The 19,546-nt window shown below is 36.5% G+C and overlaps 1 protein-coding gene across 4 annotated transcripts in view; it reads right to left on the bottom strand.

Annotated features, from left to right (window-relative positions):
- Positions 1-19,546, bottom strand: part of NDFIP2 (Nedd4 family interacting protein 2) — a 157,791-nt gene that overhangs the window by 22,969 nt on the left and 115,276 nt on the right. For all 4 annotated transcript variants that reach the window (XR_008619051.1, XM_024123174.3, XM_055089587.1 and 1 more), the window contains 3 exons: positions 15,034-15,199; positions 10,958-11,091; positions 3,751-3,844 (listed from right to left, as the gene is read on the bottom strand). Coding sequence is in view for 3 of the 4 variants with exons in the window: in XM_024123174.3 (XP_023978942.1) it covers positions 3,751-3,844; positions 10,958-11,091; positions 15,034-15,199 (394 nt within the window). In the remaining variant the exon portion in view is untranslated. The remainder of the gene's footprint in view (positions 1-3,750; positions 3,845-10,957; positions 11,092-15,033; positions 15,200-19,546) is intronic.

The following is a 19,546-nucleotide window of genomic DNA, read 5'->3' as shown; positions in this document are numbered from 1 at the left end:
AATGTGTAATCCTGAAATAGATCCTAGATCAAGAAAAGGACATCAGTGGGACAACTGGCAAAATGTGAATAAGGTCTGCAAAGTAGTTAGTAGTATTTCGTAATGTTAATTTCCTAATGTTGATCACTGGACTGAAGTTACATACGTTAACACTTGGAAGAGCTGGATGAAAGTTATATGGCAATTGTACTATTTTTGCAAGTTTTTCCTAAATTTAAAATTATTTCAAAATGAAAAGTTTAAAAAGTTTTAAATTAAAAAAATTCTGATACTTGCTTTGAAAATAAACAAATATCATAAATGAATACCAATATACTAACATTAAGCACTTATTAATTTTTTTATCACAGAAAAATCCTCATTATATATAAATGCACCAGGTTTCAAACACAGTAAGTTCCCAGACAAAGAATAATCAGTTTCACTATACTTGACTCTGAACTGCATAAAGGCAAATTCCTGTATTATCCTCATGCAATTCTCTTTGTTTAAACTATCAGCCATTGAGAAAAACATGAAGCTAACAATTTATTAACTTTAAGACATTTCCACTAAATTATAAGCAAAGAAATGACAAAATTATTTTTCTTAGAAACAGAACAAATTCAAAAAAATGTTCACAAATATTATGAGTTTCTTAAGGTGTAGTTATAATTCTTAGATGTCCCCCCTTTCTGGATTCACTTACAGTATGTGACCTCATCTAAAAGCTACATAAAAACATAGTTTTACATGAACAGAATAAGTCATCAGTGCATTGTTTTTCAATGTGTAGTGCCCAGATAACCCCTTTAAGAACTTCACTTTTATGACTCATCCATGGTAGGTACTTGAAAGAATTTACTGAATAAAGATGCTCAATATCACTAATCGTTGGGGAAATGCAAATTAAACCACAAAGAGATACTACCACACAACTATTCGATTTCTAAAATTTTTAAAACTGTTCACAGTAAATGCTGACAAGGATCAGAGAAATAGGAACTTTCATTCCCTGCTGGTAGGAATGCAGAACAGAACTGAAAGACAGTTTGGCAATTTCTTACAAATCAGAACTCACGTTTCAAAACACCTTTCTAATTCTTTTTAAAGTTACATACAAGTAACTTAATATCTTTTTAATTATGTTTCCCTCAAGTCTAAAATGGGAATAATGCCGGTGATTAATTATTACTATAGCATGCTGACGTGAAGATTCACACACAGTACGGAAGGCTAAACCCTAAAAAAGTTTTCTAAACAGAATCCATTTTTAAGCATTAGAGCTCAAGGTCATTTCCACAGAATGTCAATTATCCAACGAACCAAACCTTAATTTCTAGCTTTTAACTAACATATAACTGACTTCTATTCCATTCTTTTAGAGACAAAATCTCTTAAAAGTATGCTCAGATAGAAGCACATAAGGCACATATAAGGCATTTTCAGTGACACTTCAAGGGATTAGGAGAAGCAAAACATTATCAGGGGATACACACATTTCGTTCTTTACATTTTCTGAACATGGAAGAGCAATTATCTTACCAAATTTACGCGTAAACTTTTTTTAGGGTTACATGTGGTAAGAGACTGAATTGTACACATTGAAAACAGAGAAGGAAAGAATTAAACCAGCAAAAGGTTTTAACTGAAATATTCTTATTGATAATCAGTGCAGTTTTATTTGTACAACTTGTATAACCTGAAATGCTTAAATTATAAACCACGGTAAAGAAAATCTATTTCCAGACCTTAGAAATAGACAATAGAACAGAATCTAGACAATAGCTACTGGAGAGTTTAAAGAGTTTGGAAAATATAGCAAGTTGCAATTTGTAGAACAGCCACTAGATGGTAGTGACTACAAATAAATCTATGCTCATTAAGGCAAATAAACTGAAGTACTGGCCTACAGCCTACCCAAAAAATGTATCAGGAAATGAAGGTAAAAAATAATTTATAATCTTACTCTTATAATACTGGTGCAGTATTTGTAGAATAGGAAGCATAAAGATATAAACTGTAGAAACATAATTTAGTAAAAATGTAATAAAAGGCAGGTAATTTAAATGTAAATATTTATATTCATATTAATTAATGTACCACCAGCAGCCAAAAATAAGGTCAACCAAGTGCCTAGGTTACTGTGCATTTACAACACTGGTGTATCAGTGAAATGTTGTCAGATCTAAAAAATAAAGATTGATAAGAAGATAGCATGGTTAAGTGAAATACAGAAATGAAGCGATAATAACTAAGCTCTGAGTCAAATAATTAGATGGTGTCAAATAACATGTTTTTATTCCTAAGAAACAGGTATTTATACTAACTACAAATAACTATAATAAATTTAAATTCTTTCTTTTTCCAATGAAGATTTCTTAAAAGACATAACCATGAAAGGAATTAATGTTTACACTACTCTTTTTGTAAAGAAAATATGTGGGAAGTCTGTTATTAATATAAAGGGTTACCAGGTTGAACTTAAACTAAGATAAAAATTAAAAGTTCACTAGACTAACAGTACAAAACAGAGTTATTTGTAGCCAAAGTGTTCATTTCCTTTTCATCACACTTAACATCATATCTAACTACAAATTATAACTAAAACCACAAGACATAAATATTGCATATACATTAGCTGATTGCCAACCTGAATATAATTTAGTAAATCTGAAGAGAAAAATCTAACTGCCTGCCCATCCACACACACATTTCTGAGCGGTTCAACTACTTCTATTCTTCAGTAGATGAAATGAAATAAGGAAAGGAAGCAAGAAACCATTTCAAAATGGAGGAAAAGGTAAGGGAATTTTCAGACTCAAAAGTAACTCAACTTAGGAAGTATGTATTTTCTATTTTGTCTATTTTATTTTTTTGTCTATTATTAAAGTTGAATGTGATACTTTACATATAGGTAAAACATTCTTCAGTTCTATCATCAAAATTAACTCTACACTTGAAATAAATTAAATCAGCATTCTATCAAAGAAGGTATGAAAGCTTGGTCATTTAACCAGGTTGAGGGCAGAAATTTACCCTATCATAATCTAATAAATGTACTTAGTTGAATACTCAGTTTCCAAAAATTATTTTATCAATTTAAACAGTTTGAGTATCATAATATTATTTACTGAGTGTACTATGTGCCATTCCTGAGATAGGAACTGAAATAATGAAGACTATAATGAAGTCTTTCCACAAGCAGCTTAACTTTATAAAGTCAAATGTTAATTTAAGAATGTTGCAAAACGTTAAAAATTTACGGTTTCTGGTCTTCTAATTACTCGCCATTCCGCACAAATAAGACAAACCTTCATACTCCTGTGTCTCAAATCACATTGTTCCGGTTCCCCAGAATATCTCCTTTTCCAAACCTTCCTCCTGTTTAAAGACACTCAAGTGGAAGTCCTCTGCTCCAAAAGCAGAATTTATCATTTCATTATACATGCTACTATAGCCCCAAATGGACATGCAGCATTTCACATACAAAAACATATGTGGCTTTAAATATACTTATATATATCTCTACACAGTCAGCATCTAGCATAATAACTGCAATACAAAGTTACCTGGTAAGTGTTTAACAAATTCTAGGATTTGTATCATATGATCACAGTTAGTTAAATGTCAGGAGCAATTTACATTGTAAACAAGGTAAGACACACACTGACAGTATCTGCCTTCCCTCACTGTCTATGTTACTTTAAATACATACACAACCAATAAATGCAAAAAAATAGTTTGGAAATAGTTTCAGTTTTCACTCACTGAAAAACGCCAGCATGAAAATCCCATCATTACCCACTCTGAGCTGGTCTGCATCACTGAAGTCATCTCTTGTTGGACACTCTTCCTCTTGAATCTGTAAAACATAAACTATGAGAATAGCTCACTAAACTATTGACAATTACAACTTTACTATCTTAAGTGTAAAGATAAAAATTTAAATAAAACCAAATGTCCTCAATGTATTGTATAGGCAAAATGAGATAATGAGTACAGTATCTGATACATAATAAGTACTCAAAAAACATTAGCAAGTATTAATTTTTCATGGACACCCCTGAAAAGAGTAACTTTAAAAGTAAACACAAAAAAGATAAAAAGTGAATGACATCGAATTAATGAAAATGACCTCACAAAAGATCGATGTGACACTGCTGCATCAGTGTCAAATGGAAAGAGAATTTTTCATAATCAGTGGTGAACTCTAAATTGGTACAAACTCTACGTTTGGCAATTTGGCAATATTTATCAAAAATTAAAACGTACACATCCTTTGACACAGTAATTCCAGCTCATGAAATATACTTATAAGAAATGATGTATTACAGATAATTCACTGCAGCAATGTTAATCAGAGCAATAATTTAGACACAATCTAAATGCCCATCAATAGTGGGCAACTGTCAGGAGATAATTCTCTGTGAGTCTTTCATGTTTCTACATGTCTCCCAGGTAGAGGAATTGGCTACCTTTTTTCTGTATTATCTTTTCAAGGACGCTTATATAGTAGATGGCTTTGGGAGAGAGAAACAGTATCTCTCTCCAGAGCAGATGCTTATTGGCCATTAGAAAATATTGGGTTCCCCTGAACTCAGGGTTCCACACTGCAAGCAGAGGCATTGCTTGGCCCTCTGTGAGTTGCCCTGCAGGACCTGAGGCTCAGGAAACTGCCATGAGAAAATGCTAATACCCTGGCTACTACTACTGCTGTGACTAATAAAGTTTCTGTCCCTGACCCAGCAGTCCTGTGTCTTCTGTGAGCATCCACAAAACTGTGACAAGCTAATCAGTTAGCTTGCAAGTAGGCTAAAATCTCCGACCGTTTATAATTCTTGAGATCAATGAAATAAATTATTGTATATCTAAAACAATGAAATTCAAAAAGCAACGTAAAGATTTAAAAATAAATTACAATCTCCAAAATATATTAAGTGAAAATCATTTATATAGTACAATACTTTTGTGTACAAAAATAATATACAAACACATTACTGTAGTTGCTTATAAATGTCGAGAAACTTCTCTGGAAGCACGTACAAAGTCTGTTATCACTAATTGCCTCCAATATTCAACAAATATTGATAGAATACCCATTCTACATAAGACTTTGCTTCCTGGTACTTGGGATATATGAATGTACGTAAAACAAAGATGCTTGCCTTTCTGAAGCCTATATCCCAAAGAGGTGAGCTGGACAATAAATAAAGACATAATAAATAAGTTACTTATACAAAAGGTATAAATGCTCTGCAAAAAAAAAAAAAAAAAGTAAGGAAAGGATGTTTAGGAAAAAAAAATGTAAGGAAAGGATGTTTAGAATGTTTAGTAAGGGCTACAGTTTTCAATATGGTGGTCGCATAAGCCTCATTAAGGTGACACTGAGCAAAGAATTAAAGGAGTGGTAAGAGAGTCAGCCATGCAGGTATCTCATAGAGGAGTGTTTCAGGCAGAGGGTAAGCCAGTGCCAAGTTCCTAAGAGAGAATTCAGACCTGGCATGTTACAGAAATGGCAAGGAGGCTAACATGGTCGAAACCACAGTGAATAAGAGAGAAAACAGGAAGAAATAAAGACAGAGTCCACTAAAGGACCCTGGATTTTACTGAGTGAACTGGGAGGTCTTACAGAGTTTTGATCAAATGATTGACATGACCTGATTTACAAACTCACTATTCTCCATGTTACATATACATGACCTCAGTTGGGTGTTAATTTTCAATTTTGTGTTAGTACACACAGAGGCTCAGAGAAGCTCAGTGCCTTGCCCAAGACCACATAATTAGTGAGGTCAAGGCAGGACTTAAATCCAGGATACCACTGTTCTTTCCATGCAATCATGGTAGTCTCACTACATATATTGCTTTTCTGAAAGAAAAAGACTTTCAAAACCATATTGCTCATTATTTAGGCAAAAAGATCCCTTAAACTCCGCAATCACATATCCTTATGGTCTTATGGTCAATTTAATAATTGGCAATGATTAAATACATATTGATGAATTTTTATATCATTTCAAGCTAATTCAAGAAATAAACATTAAAGCACAGTAGAAGGCCAAAAACACACTGTCAATATGATGGCAAGAATATAAAATTTCGGGCTTCCCTGGTGGCACAGTGGTTGAGAATCTGCCTGCCAATGCAGGGGACACGGGTTCGAGCCCTGGTCTGGGAAGATCCCACATGCTGCGGAGCAACTGGGCCCGTGAGCCACAACTACTGAGCCTGCGCGTCTGGAGCTTGTGCTCCGCAAGCAAGAGAGGCCGCGACAGCGAGAGGCCCGCGCACCGCAATGAAGAGTGGCCCCCGCTCGCCGCAACCAGAGAAAGCCCACGCACAGAAACGAAGACCCAACACAGACAAAAATAAATAAATAATTAAAAAAAAAAGAATATAAAATTTCATACTCTTTTCGAAACGCCAGTCCAAGAGATTTTATCTAGGACATAATATTTTTTTCTTTTTTTTAAATTTATTTTATTTTATTTTATTTTTTGGCTGCGTTGGGTCTTTGTTGCTGTGTGCGGGCTTTTCTCTAGTTGCGGCAAGCAGGGCTACTCTTCGTTGCGGTGCGCGGGCTTCTCATTGGGTGGCTTCTCTTGTTGCAGAGCACGGGCTCTAGGCGTGCAGGCTTCAGTAGTTGTGGCACTCGGGCTCAGTAGTTGTGGCTCGTGGGCTCTAGAGCACAGGCTCAGTAGTTGTGGCGCACAGGCTTAGTTGCTTCATGGCATGTGGGATCTTCCTGGACCAGGGCTCGAACCCGTGTCCGCTGCATTGGCAGGCCGACTCCCAACCACTGTGCCACCAGGGCAGCCCAGGACATCATTTTTAAAAAGATAGAAGACATATGCACAAAGATGTCCTTTACAACATTAACACTGGAAAACACAAACACTCTTGAAAAGAATCTAATTGTTCATTAGAGAGGAATGGCCACTATATTATAGTATATTGATTCCATGGAATTTCACTCAACCGTTAACATAACAGAAAAATATTTACATAAAGTGCTTAAAAAATAAAAGATAGTAGCTATGCAATAATTTCAACTACATTAAACACTGACTTATAAACCCTAAAATTGGTAAAACAAAAAGAAAAATTAAAACGAAGAGCTGTAATAGGACAACAGTCATATTTTTCTTTCTAATTTCCCACAGTGGCTAATTTAAAGAAAGCATTCATTAACTTAATTAACTGTTATTTATTAAACACCAAGGATGTGCCAGATAATAGCTAGGTGCTAGAAATGTGAACACGAGGTCGTCTTGGAGTTGTGCACGATTTATCAAGTGCTAGCTTTTACGTCAAAAGACAAGTTACTGACACACAATTTTAAACAAGGTACAAAAAAATGAACCTTATGCACTATATATGGTCATAATATGAGACTAAGTGACAAGCCATGTTCTAAAAGTTTTATAAAGTGAATCATGTGAAACAAATATTTTTCAGAGAAATATTAAAAATGGGCAATACACTTCAGTAGATCAATGAGTCATCACATAATCATACCTGCAACCCGACTCATGAGAAATAAGAAACAGTAGAAAACAGTATTGTTTCCAAGTCTCCAGGCTACCTACATTCCCCCAATGAGACTGGATTTAAGAAATAAACTTGCACCTCATCCAGCTGAGATTCACTTACAACTGAATGTACTCAAGTGCTAATCAGACCAGTTTTTTATCTGAATCAGGTATAGAAATGTTGCTTCATGGCATGTGGGATCTTCCTGGACCAGGGCTCGAACCCGTGTCCGCTGCATTGGCAGGCCGACTCCCAACCACTGTGCCACCAGGGCAGCCCAGGACATCATTTTTAAAAAGATAGAAGACATATGCACAAAGATGTCCTTTACAACATTAACACTGGAAAACACAAACACTCTTGAAAAGAATCTAATTGTTCATTAGAGAGGAATGGCCACTATATTATAGTATATTGATTCCATGGAATTTCACTCAACCGTTAACATAACAGAAAAATATTTACATAAAGTGCTTAAAAAATAAAAGATAGTAGCTATGCAATAATTTCAACTACATTAAACACTGACTTATAAACCCTAAAATTGGTAAAACAAAAAGAAAAATTAAAACGAAGAGCTGTAATAGGACAACAGTCATATTTTTCTTTCTAATTTCCCACAGTGGCTAATTTAAAGAAAGCATTCATTAACTTAATTAACTGTTATTTATTAAACACCAAGGATGTGCCAGATAATAGCTAGGTGCTAGAAATGTGAACACGAGGTCGTCTTGGAGTTGTGCACGATTTATCAAGTGCTAGCTTTTACGTCAAAAGACAAGTTACTGACACACAATTTTAAACAAGGTACAAAAAAATGAACCTTATGCACTATATATGGTCATAATATGAGACTAAGTGACAAGCCATGTTCTAAAAGTTTTATAAAGTGAATCATGTGAAACAAATATTTTTCAGAGAAATATTAAAAATGGGCAATACACTTCAGTAGATCAATGAGTCATCACATAATCATACCTGCAACCCGACTCATGAGAAATAAGAAACAGTAGAAAACAGTATTGTTTCCAAGTCTCCAGGCTACCTACATTCCCCCAATGAGACTGGATTTAAGAAATAAACTTGCACCTCATCCAGCTGAGATTCACTTACAACTGAATGTACTCAAGTGCTAATCAGACCAGTTTTTTATCTGAATCAGGTATAGAAATTCATACTGAATGACACTTTGCAGAAAGAGGGTGCTGGAGCACTGGGATAAAAACTGACGAATTTGGAAGATTTTTTTACAAGGACCTAAGTTATAAGTTAGTCTCTTTGTACAACTCTGTTTTTGCTTTCCATAAAATTTTCCACAATTCTCACAAGCTAGAGTTACAATGGTATCGGAAATGGGTAAAAACAGAAAACTTTTCTTTATGGACATATTTCAGTTCAGGCTGGGAATCATATTACTTTCTAAAACCAAGACACTGGAAATGATGAAGGGTTTTTAATAGTAACACTTCAGAGTTTTCTTTCCAAAAGGTAAAATCACCTTTATGCTTACCTCAAAGCACAGAGAACAAGACTTAACGCTTCCTACTTTCTCTTTAGAGTTCTATCCAACTGTGTAGCAGTTAGGGCAATAGAGGAGCCAAGGTCCTAAACATCATTTAAGGACCTTTACCATTTCCGAAGTCCCTAGGAAAACACTCCCTGAGAAAAGGAGTTACTGTCCTACTTCACTGAGAGTGTGTGCATATAAATATAATGCATGTACAAACACACATGCACTAATAAAAACTCCACACCTTAATAGATCTATCCTCCTTCTCCATAATTCTCCCCTCCCAACATCAAAAATCCTTACTGACTGAGCCATATTTATGCCACGGTCTTAAAAGAAACTTACTTCCCCCTCAGAAGGAAAAGAAATCAATAATAGAAGCTTCCCTTGTGGTGCAGTGGTTAAGAATCCGCCTGCCAATGCAGGAGACACAGGTTCGAGCCCTGGTCCTGGAAGATCCCACATGCCGCGAAGCAACTAAGCCTGTGTGCCACAACTACTGAGCCTGAGCTCTAGAGCCCACGAGCCACAACTACTGAGCCCGTGTGCCACAACTACTGAAATCCGCACGTCTAGAGCCCGTGCTCCGCAACAAGAGAAGCCGGCGCACCGCTCTGAAGAGTGGCCCCTGCTCACCACAACTAGGGAGAAGCCCACACGCAGCAACAAAGACCCAACACAGCCAAAAGTAAAACAATTAATTAATTAATTTTTTAAAAATCAATAATAAATTTGAGGTTTACTACCTTTACTTATGCGCCCCAAACTATTTATGATGACGTTTAACTCTGTGTGTGTTGGAGGATGCGAGTGGGAGCAGGTCTGAAGAGGGTTGTGGCTGATGAAAGAAACCTGTCCAGGAAAAATGCTTACCCATCAAATAAACTATGCGCTGGGCTCTGGCCTGATGGCAGCAGGATAAGAATGCTATACATACAAGCACCTTCTTCTCCCTTTTCCCCTCACCTAATTCTAGCTTTCCTGTGTCACGTGATATTTCTGTGTCTTTTTCCTGAACAAAACGGGGTTAACCCAGAATTTGACATTTCTAAAGACTAAAGCAAGAAATAAAGGTAACAAATTCTAGTCCTGCTTGCAGCCACATTAAAATGTAAATAATTTCTACCTTTTACCTGACTGAAGAACAGCATACATACATCTCATTGATTCTCCATTACTGAGACAGCCACTCCTTTTACCAGAACAGGAAATAACACACATGTGTATCACTGACTCTATTACTAAGACAGGGAGATGAGGGAGAAAAAAGGGTGGTGGAATCTTTGACCATCATTCCCAAATTCTAGGGTGGCACGTGTTCAAGGGACAAAAAAAAAAAAAAAAAAAAAAAAGTGAATTGACAAACATTATTTTGTAGGCCTGGTAACTTCTTTCTTTGTGTCTTTAACCCACCTTGAGTTTATTCATAGAGTCACAAAACTGGCTATATTAGTATATAAAAAATGAATAGAAAAAAATGTTCTATAATTACAGTTATGGACCACAGAATCTAAACTATATAAGAAGGGAAATAAGGACATTGAAGACACTTCATTGACAGTGAAGAGGTCAACGGGGTGGGGGTAACTTGAATGAGGGAGTCGGAAGTATGGGGGGTGAAGGTTAGTGCATGAGATGCCTGAAATCAAGACTTAGGAAATGATAAATTATTGGTAAAGATTCCACCTAGGATGACCACAAGCGAAGACAGGGTGCAGGACAAGACCAATAGAAATCGAAATCGAAATGAGAAGGTCAAGGAATGTAGAAGGTAAATTTAAATAGGAGAGTGCCAAAAAATGAGGACACAAATAAGTAGTAGTAAATACTAAAAAAAACTACAAGCACAAAGAACTATTTTTGATATTACTGAACATACGTATCAATTAACACAAATAATATTCTCAAAAGGAAATGATAACATTGTCTTACTCTTTGAGATGTTTCTGCTGCTGCAGCTGCCATTGCAGCAGCTTTGGCCTTCTCAGCTTCATCATACGTAGGAAGAGAGGTAGCAACACTGTAAGGAGGTGGCACAGGATAAAACTCACTGTAAACTTCTGTATCTGAAGAAAAGGATTTTTTAAAAAGATAACCATTAAAACAAACTAATATTATGTTTACAGCCAGAACATAATTTAATAAGTTACAGAACGCCACTAAAGACTATCACTGCTACTTGTAGTCCTATGTTATAAGCTATATAACATATAAATTACTTCTACATCGTATATATTATTTTAGTCCTATATTTATTATCAAGAGAAAGAACTGATAAATATCATCTAACGGCTGATATACCAAACAAGAACATCAAGAATGAGACTCTGAAAATGTGGGCAACACAAAGGAGGTAAGAAACTCACCATATATGAGCATCCTCTATGTTCCTACTGCTACGCTCAAAGACTTTATTTGCCCATAATCTCACAGCCAAAAAGTAAAAATATCAGGAATAATGGTCACAAACACTGAAACAGCACTAGCCATTTACTATAACACTGCTAAATACATTAACCTTAGCAACTCTGAGGTTCAGTTAAGTGATTTGCCCAGTATCACACAAGCAAGAAGTGGCAGAAGCCAGGGATTTCCTGACTCCAAATACTTTATTATTTATTATTATTTATTATTTATTTATTCTCATATTTACTTGATAATATATAAGACGTTAATTTTTCTACACAGGTCAATTTTAACAATTCCTAAGAAAACTCAGTATTTCTCTTTGCTAAAAGATTGATGATTTTTAACTCTTTTTTTACTCTTGTCCCTTCTCCCCTTTTCCCCCCATCTACCTAGTTCTTTAGGTTTTCTTTTTCAGAAGAATTTCTCCCTCCCCAATTTTTAAGCTATTTTTGAAATATGATCTGCAGAAGTATATTACAATATTAAATATAGACTGCTAATTTTTTTTAAGACTGCATCATTTATTGCCAACTTTGGTATAAGTAAAATCATACACACAGGTCAATCAATTGATTATAGACTTATGCTAGAATCACTGACATAAAAAACAGGTAGATTCTAAAAGTAGTACATACCACAATGTTTGACATCACCTCTGTGGTTTCCTCTATCATAACTACAGCATTTTTATGTCTTCTACATTGTTTACAATTTTACCTATCTTTATCAGATTTTCTTGCATTTTCCACATGAAAAAACACTGCAGTCCAGCAATATTTTTCCTCTTGTGTTTTAATGTACATAGGTTTTAAAATAAGTATTTTTAATGCTATCAATAAGAGCTAAGGATCTGAAGTTAGGCAATTTTCAATCTAATAACAGGAAGTGGTTAGTGGAAGTATAATACTGAATGTTATCCACCAAAAGTCACAGGAGTTATAAATTCTTAGAAAAGACTTATTATTAGGATGTAAAAACACCAAACACCGTCAAGTAAATAGATTTAATTCTGAAGACTAGAGTAGAAGCAAAATTTAAGTAAAAACCATGATTATGAATTTGAGCAATAACATTAAACTATACATTTTTAAAACTGGAACAATGGCATATATTATCCAAGGAGGTGAGATCCTTACATTAAAAATAGATATGTAAGTTTCTGAAAAGTTTTAAGACCCAAGATAGAAAAAATATCTCCACCAATTACAGGTGAAAGTTGGGAAGAAGCACCTTTGATTTTCACTTGTTCATTTCACTTACTCTTCTTCTACCCTTTAAGGCAGTGGCCGGTTCTCAACCACAGAATTTAAAGTCTGGGGAGCTCCAACCCCAGCTCCTCTTCTTAGAAGTTATGTGACCTCAAGCAAATCACTTAAGCACCGTGAAGTTCCACTTTCTCATCCATAAAACTGACCCAGCGAGGCTATCACTTGCTATTATGGGATGAAACAGAAGAGTATTCAAGAGGACTCTGTAAACTGTGAAGCATTATGCAAATGTCACCTTTTATAGCTGATGTTGCTCAGATCTATAAACACAGCCGTAAAGTGACCTACTGAAGAACACAATCTCCACAGAAAACTGGCACTGCCCATGCCTGAAATATAACAACACTGACTAAGAAGCTGAAGGAAAATAACATCAACAGGTTTCATTAAACAGAAACCCCAAATTCTAGAATTACTCAGTTCTTGTGCTCAGTTATAGTCAGGAATGGCCTTTAAGCACAGGTGAAAAAATTAAAAAGACCGGAAATCACAGAGGAGACTGTGAGAATAACTGAACTTCTAGGTACCAGGCTCCCCTTGTTTCACAGTTGAAATTTATCTAACCTTTAAAAATGTCATGCTACCTTATCAAAACTATTCCAGATCATAGAAAAATGAGAAGCTTCTCAATTCACTTTATGTTGCTTCCATAATATTAATACCCAAACCAAAAAGACAGCACATAAAGTTATAGATCACACTAATAAAGCCACAAAAACTCTAAGTAAACTATTAACAAATTTAAATCCAGGAAAGATTAGAACATGATGACAAAAAGAATTTATTCTAAGAATATAGGGATGGATTAGCTTAAAGAAGAAATCTGTTAATAATACATTTCATTACAACAAAAATTGAAGGAGAAAAACCATGTAATTTTACAATAAGGTACCAAAAAGATGACTCCCAGGTTTCTGGCCTGCCGGAGCCATTTACTGAAATGGGGAAGACTGTCAAAGGAGAAGCTCTGCCTGCCGATGCAGGGGAACCGGGTTCGCGCCCCGGTCCGGGAGGATCCCACATGCCACGGAGCGGCTGGGCCCGTGAGCCAGGGCCACTGAGCCTGCGCCTCCGGAGCCTGTGCTCCGCAACGGGAAGAGGCCGCAGCAGAGGGAGGCCCGCATACCACGAAAAAAAAAAAAAAAAAAAAGAAAAAGGAGAAGCTCTGGTGGTAGAGGGAAGAGGCTGTATACAGTTGCGGTGGTGATACTCTTTGAAACTCTTCCCATGAAGAGGTGGAGACTAATTCCTCAATAATCTTGAATAGAGACTAAGTGACTCACTTCTAACAGCCTGAATGTGGCAGATGTGACACTGTGACTTTTAAGGCAATGTCACAGATTCCATTTGGCTTCCTCTCAGAATGCTTGTTCTTAGAAGCCAGCCTCCATTCAGTGAAGAGCCCAGGCCACAACAAGAGGCCACATACAGTTGTTCTGGCCAACAGCCTCAGCTGAGGCCCTAGCATCAGCCAGCAAACATGTGAATAAGGAAGCCTGCAATTACCTCCAGTCCCAGAGTCACCATCAGACAACAATCACATGAGACCCTAGCAGAGAACTTTATAAAGGAGCCCAGTTCCCCCCAAACCATGAGAATTAACAAGAATAAATGATTATTTTACTCCATTAGGTTTGAGGTAGTCTGTTAAACAGCAATAGCAACAGTAGCCACAACAAAGGGATTGCAATTTCACTCTCAGCACCTTCCATCATAGAAGGATTAACTTAGCATTACTGGGAAAATACAAATTGTGACCAGAGAAATAGATGACTGTAGTTCTTGAGAATGACCTGCAAGGATGAGATGAACAGTAGCAAGCAGTAATCACTGCCTTGTATCCAGGAAATATTACCATGTGTAGGGGGGACATTATGTGTACGCTTCACCTCCATTCACATGTACTTACCACATTCTCACTCACATTCATCGTTAATAATACCTTGTTTATGACTATATAAGTAAACACACACACATATGGGTATGTTTATATATTCATGCGTGTATGCATTATATGTGTGCATGAATATATATGTATATATGGTCATTTCTTCCAAAAGTTATATGGCTAGTCCACCGGGAAGGGATTCTAGTAAGCATAAGAAAGTTTAACAAGCTACACTTTTAAATTAATTTTTAAAACAATGAGACAGGTAATCTATGAAATATTTTATGAACTATCTTTAGAAAAACCTTTTTTAAAAAAATCATAAAACCGAAGAAGCCCATTAACAGACTTGATAATTACACAAAACCACACTGGTAAAAACAAAACAAAAAATCGAGCTATTAAAAACATTACTAGTTGTTTCATACTAAAAACAACAATACCTGAAGTTGTAGGTACTTCCACAGTAATACTGCTATAAGGTGGAGGAGAAGAGTCAGTCTCAAGTCCAGATGCTGAAGGAGCAGCCTGCACATTTTGTGGTGTTGGGTTTGAAGTTGACGGCTGCTCTACAGCAGATGATTCTGAATTATCCTCTTCATTGTGAAGCTAAGAGAACAAAGGAAAATGAAAACATTAATGTGAATCAAATTTTTAAAAAAATTTTAAAGATCGTTTCAGGCAAAGAATCATTTTTTAGCTAAAAACAAGTAAAATAGCATTTAAAAAGATGAACAAAATTTTTAAGAGACATAATCAGTCATTAAGAAGTTTAGGGCTTCCCTGGTGGCGCAGTGGTTAGGAGTCCGCCTGCCGATGCAGGGGACGTGGGTTCGTGCCCCGGTCTGGGAGGATCCCACATGCCTCGGAGCGGCTGGGCCCGTGAGCCGTGGCCGCTGAGCCTGCGCGTCCGGAGCCTGCGCGCCGCAACGGGAGAGGCCACAACAGTGAGAGGCCCGCGTACCGCAAAAAAGACGACAACTTTTTCCATAACGCTATGGACAAACAATGTTGCCTGCCATTCCAGTAAACAATGAATGTTGCCCACCATCAAATCATCAGCCACTGCAGCCAACCCCACACAGCGCACCCTGAGGAGAACTCAGGATGGAGAAAAACAGAATACTGGCCCTAGATAGTTAAGAAGCATATCTAAGGAACAATTTCAATAAGCCCAGACTCTTGCATCTCCGCATACATAGAAAAGCCCTGAAATCATTAACTTAAGATGTCTGCTTTGTGTGATCAGCAGTAATCTCATGTCCTACTACATCTCCCTACCACCCCGGCAAAAACTCCAGTGTAACCGGCTCCTCCCCGTCCTCTTCACAACAGCACCTCAGAGCTATCGGAGAGGCTGTCTCCTGGGCTATAATCCTCAGTACGGTCCTCAAATAAAACATAACTCGCAATTTTTAGGTTATGCGTTTTTCTTCAGTCGACAGCACCAAAGTTTATACAATAACATCCACTCACAGAAACTGAATTCTAAAGGTCAAATAAGCATAAAGTCAACTCTGTATGAGCTTTTACACTTATTTACTTGCAGCACTTTTCCAAATAGGCACTAAATGAGCACCCTCTTGACTAGCAACACTCTGCCCTGGTGTCATAAAGCATCTTCTATGTTTCCCATGACAAGGCACCCAGGAGAATTCCCAATGTGGTCATCTTTGACAACACTTTTAAGAGCAAAAATGTCAGATGAACAAGTTAAGGCAAATAAAGTACAGATAAATACTTAGTATATACTCAGTAATTTAGAATATATTAGTATATTTAGCATATATAGTAATTAATATTACTAAACAAATAATAATGAAGGTGTCAAAAAAGAGGAAGCCACTTTTCCATATCTACTATTAATACTGCAAATGTAGATGAAATGTACTAAAGAGAAAATCCTACACGACAAACAACTCTCCTCTAGTTCCTCACAAGAAACACCCCCACCACATCAAATATACAAATATGCTCCCCAGAATGACCAACTCTCTTCTTAAACCTGTCAAAATATATTTAAATAACTACAATAAAAAGAATAATTACAGATACTTTTACATATGATCTCAGAAGTAAAGCTTTGGAACTTATAAAACACACCAATTTATTTCAACTGCCTTACCTAACACCTCCAGTTTTGTTTTTACAAAATTATAATATAGAGGACTTCCCTGACAGTCCGGTGGTTAAGACTCCGCGCTCCCAATGCAGGGGTACGGGTTCAATCCCTGATCGGGGAACTAAGATCTAGGCATGCCACACAGCACCGCCAAAAAAAAAAAAAAAAATATATATATATATATATATATATATATATAATATATATTACAGTGAACAGTTGCTCTGCGTTAACAGTAAAACCCAATAACTCAGTCAACAATCTCTACCCACTGTAGCACAGAACTTCCAATTTACTTTAAATGCAACACTGTATTTTGATATCTTTCGTGTCTCCATAAATTAACCTACTGTGTGATGAGACAAAATTATTTTTAAGGAAGGACAAGAAAAATTTTAACATAAAAATTTTTCTGCCATTTGAGGCACTACCCCCTCCCCTTTAGTATTCATTGTGCGTCTGCACTATACATTAACTAGATCCCCTTAGAAGATGCAGGAATGCCTGCTCACTCAAAAAATTAATTTCCATCTGGTGCCAGCAAGGTAACTCCTTAGGAGATAACATTCCTTTCTCAATTCTGTAAGGAGTCACAATGACCCCACTACTCACCTTGTTGGACTATGTAAACTGTCAATATGTTACTCTGTCTCAAAAACTTATATAACTAACTGTGCTTTGACCTCTAACCAGCAGAACAGCCCTAGGAGCTCTCTGAAAGACTGTCTCCCGGGGTTATAATCTTTAGACTGGCTCAAATAAGAATTTCCATTTTGTTCTTAGATTGACTATTGTTTTTTTCGACATTTGATTGCCTTAACTAAGTTCTTACAAGGGTTCAAATTAAGTTACATGTTTATCAAATTAGACAATGCCAATTTGTAGAAATTTTTCCTTAATCATGCTGCTATGTTGTTAAATGGTTCTATTTTACATTCTATAACAATTACCTAAACAGCAAACAAAAGGGTGGGGGAGGAGTGGGGTGGGGCCTACATATATTCAGTAATGAACCAGGCTCTGTGTCCCATCCACACATCACCTCAAAAGTTATCTTCCCAGGGAATTCCCTGGCCGTTTCACTGCAGAGGGAGCAGGGTTCGATCCCTGGTCGGGGAACTAGGATCTCACAAGCCAAAAAAAAAAAAAAAAAAAAGAAAGTTATTCTCCCAGCTTGTCCTATTTATGAGCCTCCTGGAAAAAAATGTGGGCAATAAATAGCACGTGAAAATTAAAATATCTTTAATCTAGTGACCAGGGTGATGAAAAGTTGCACACTAAACCATAGTTTTTTACTCCGAAGGGTAAAAGGATGACAAGAGGGCTTTGTTAAACGTATCTATCTATCGCTAGTTTTTATAGATGTGTATTAAGTATTTTTAATGATAAGGAAACTGTAATCATTATGATTAGCTAGCTGGAGGTCTAGCCTTCCTGTGTATAAACCTGTTGTTTCTTTTACTTTAATTGGTGTGTCTTCTATACATATCCCTTTATTCTATTTTAAGGTGATAAAATACTAATGTAATAACTAGAAACTTTATTTTTCAGAAGCTAGAGATCTCACTGAATGTTTTCTAAACATACCAAGATGAGAATTATGGACGTGCAGTCACGTGTTGTTTAGTGAACAGTGCCCTGCACCAGGGCCTGGTAGGTTAGCCAGTTGTATGGTCTTTTTTTCACCTTTCTTCTCATTTCTTTTCTGTTTCAGTTTGGGCACAGAAATTGAACTACAGCGCAGAACTGTAAGATTTTTGGGAAATAAAAAACGAGCTATCTCTAAAGTTGTTTATTTTAAAAAGTTTCTAAAGAACTAATATAGGTTGTATACTGCCATATTCTGACTACATTTATTACCAAAGGGCAAAACTGGGAAGAAGAGTTAGTAGTTGCAAGGAGATAAATTTTAGCTCAATAAAAAAATTTAAAAATTTTTAGTTAGAACTTTTTAATTTTTAGAGTACTAGCTTTTCTGTGGGGCAACAAATCCTTTCAGGCAGATTTTGGATGACTATCTGGCAAGACTGTTTTATAACTAGGATGACCATACAGCTGTTTTCCCCAGGACAGTCCCACTTCACACCTGCTGTGTCACAGCCCCATTCAATTTAGCATTTTCTCCACCCCGTTCATTCTCAAAAAAATTGTACGGTCGGTCAACTGACATATAATGGGATTCTTGCCCTTTGTACAAAATTAGTAGATGACAAAGGTTCCTTCTGACTCTAAGATAACATGATTCTAGAAAAAAACCTCTGGTAGCCTCTATCATTCAATGTTGCCTTATCTAACACCTGATTTAGAGAAGCAAACAGATATGTGTTGCAGTAAAATCAATCTGTAGAGTCAAGTTACTCATTTTAGTCACCCAAGAAGAAAGTGAGCTACCTTATCTATACTCCTAGGGATAAGGTGCTAAGAAATTTCTACAAACAGCCTAAGTGTTAAAACCAACAGCTCAGAAGATAGAGTCCCACAAAACAGTGCTGCTTAGCAAAGGGAGCTAGATTTTCTACCAATAACACTGAATTACAGCAGTCGTCCTCATGCATACACATACCATTAAGCAAAGGAACAGAATCTTCTTAATTTGAGGTTTACTCCCCACCAAATTTTTTCCACTAAACTTTTGCTGTCTCTGGATACCTTTCTTCTAATGAGAACCAGCCTATGATAAAGCAATGATTAGCAAATGATTCGAAAATGATACAAATGATTAGGAAAGAGCGCATAAGCAACAAGTAAATATTAAAGGAAAAATATTGGGGCTTCCCTGGTGGCGCAGTGGTTGAGAGTCCGCCTGCCGATGCAGGGGACACGGGTTCGTGCCC

Source organism: Physeter macrocephalus, chromosome 13 (assembly GCF_002837175.3).
Source record: "Physeter macrocephalus isolate SW-GA chromosome 13, ASM283717v5, whole genome shotgun sequence".
NCBI lineage: Eukaryota > Metazoa > Chordata > Mammalia > Artiodactyla > Physeteridae > Physeter > Physeter macrocephalus.
The sequence above is the reverse complement of the archived record's forward strand: the minus strand, read 5'-3'. Positions and strand labels throughout refer to the sequence as shown.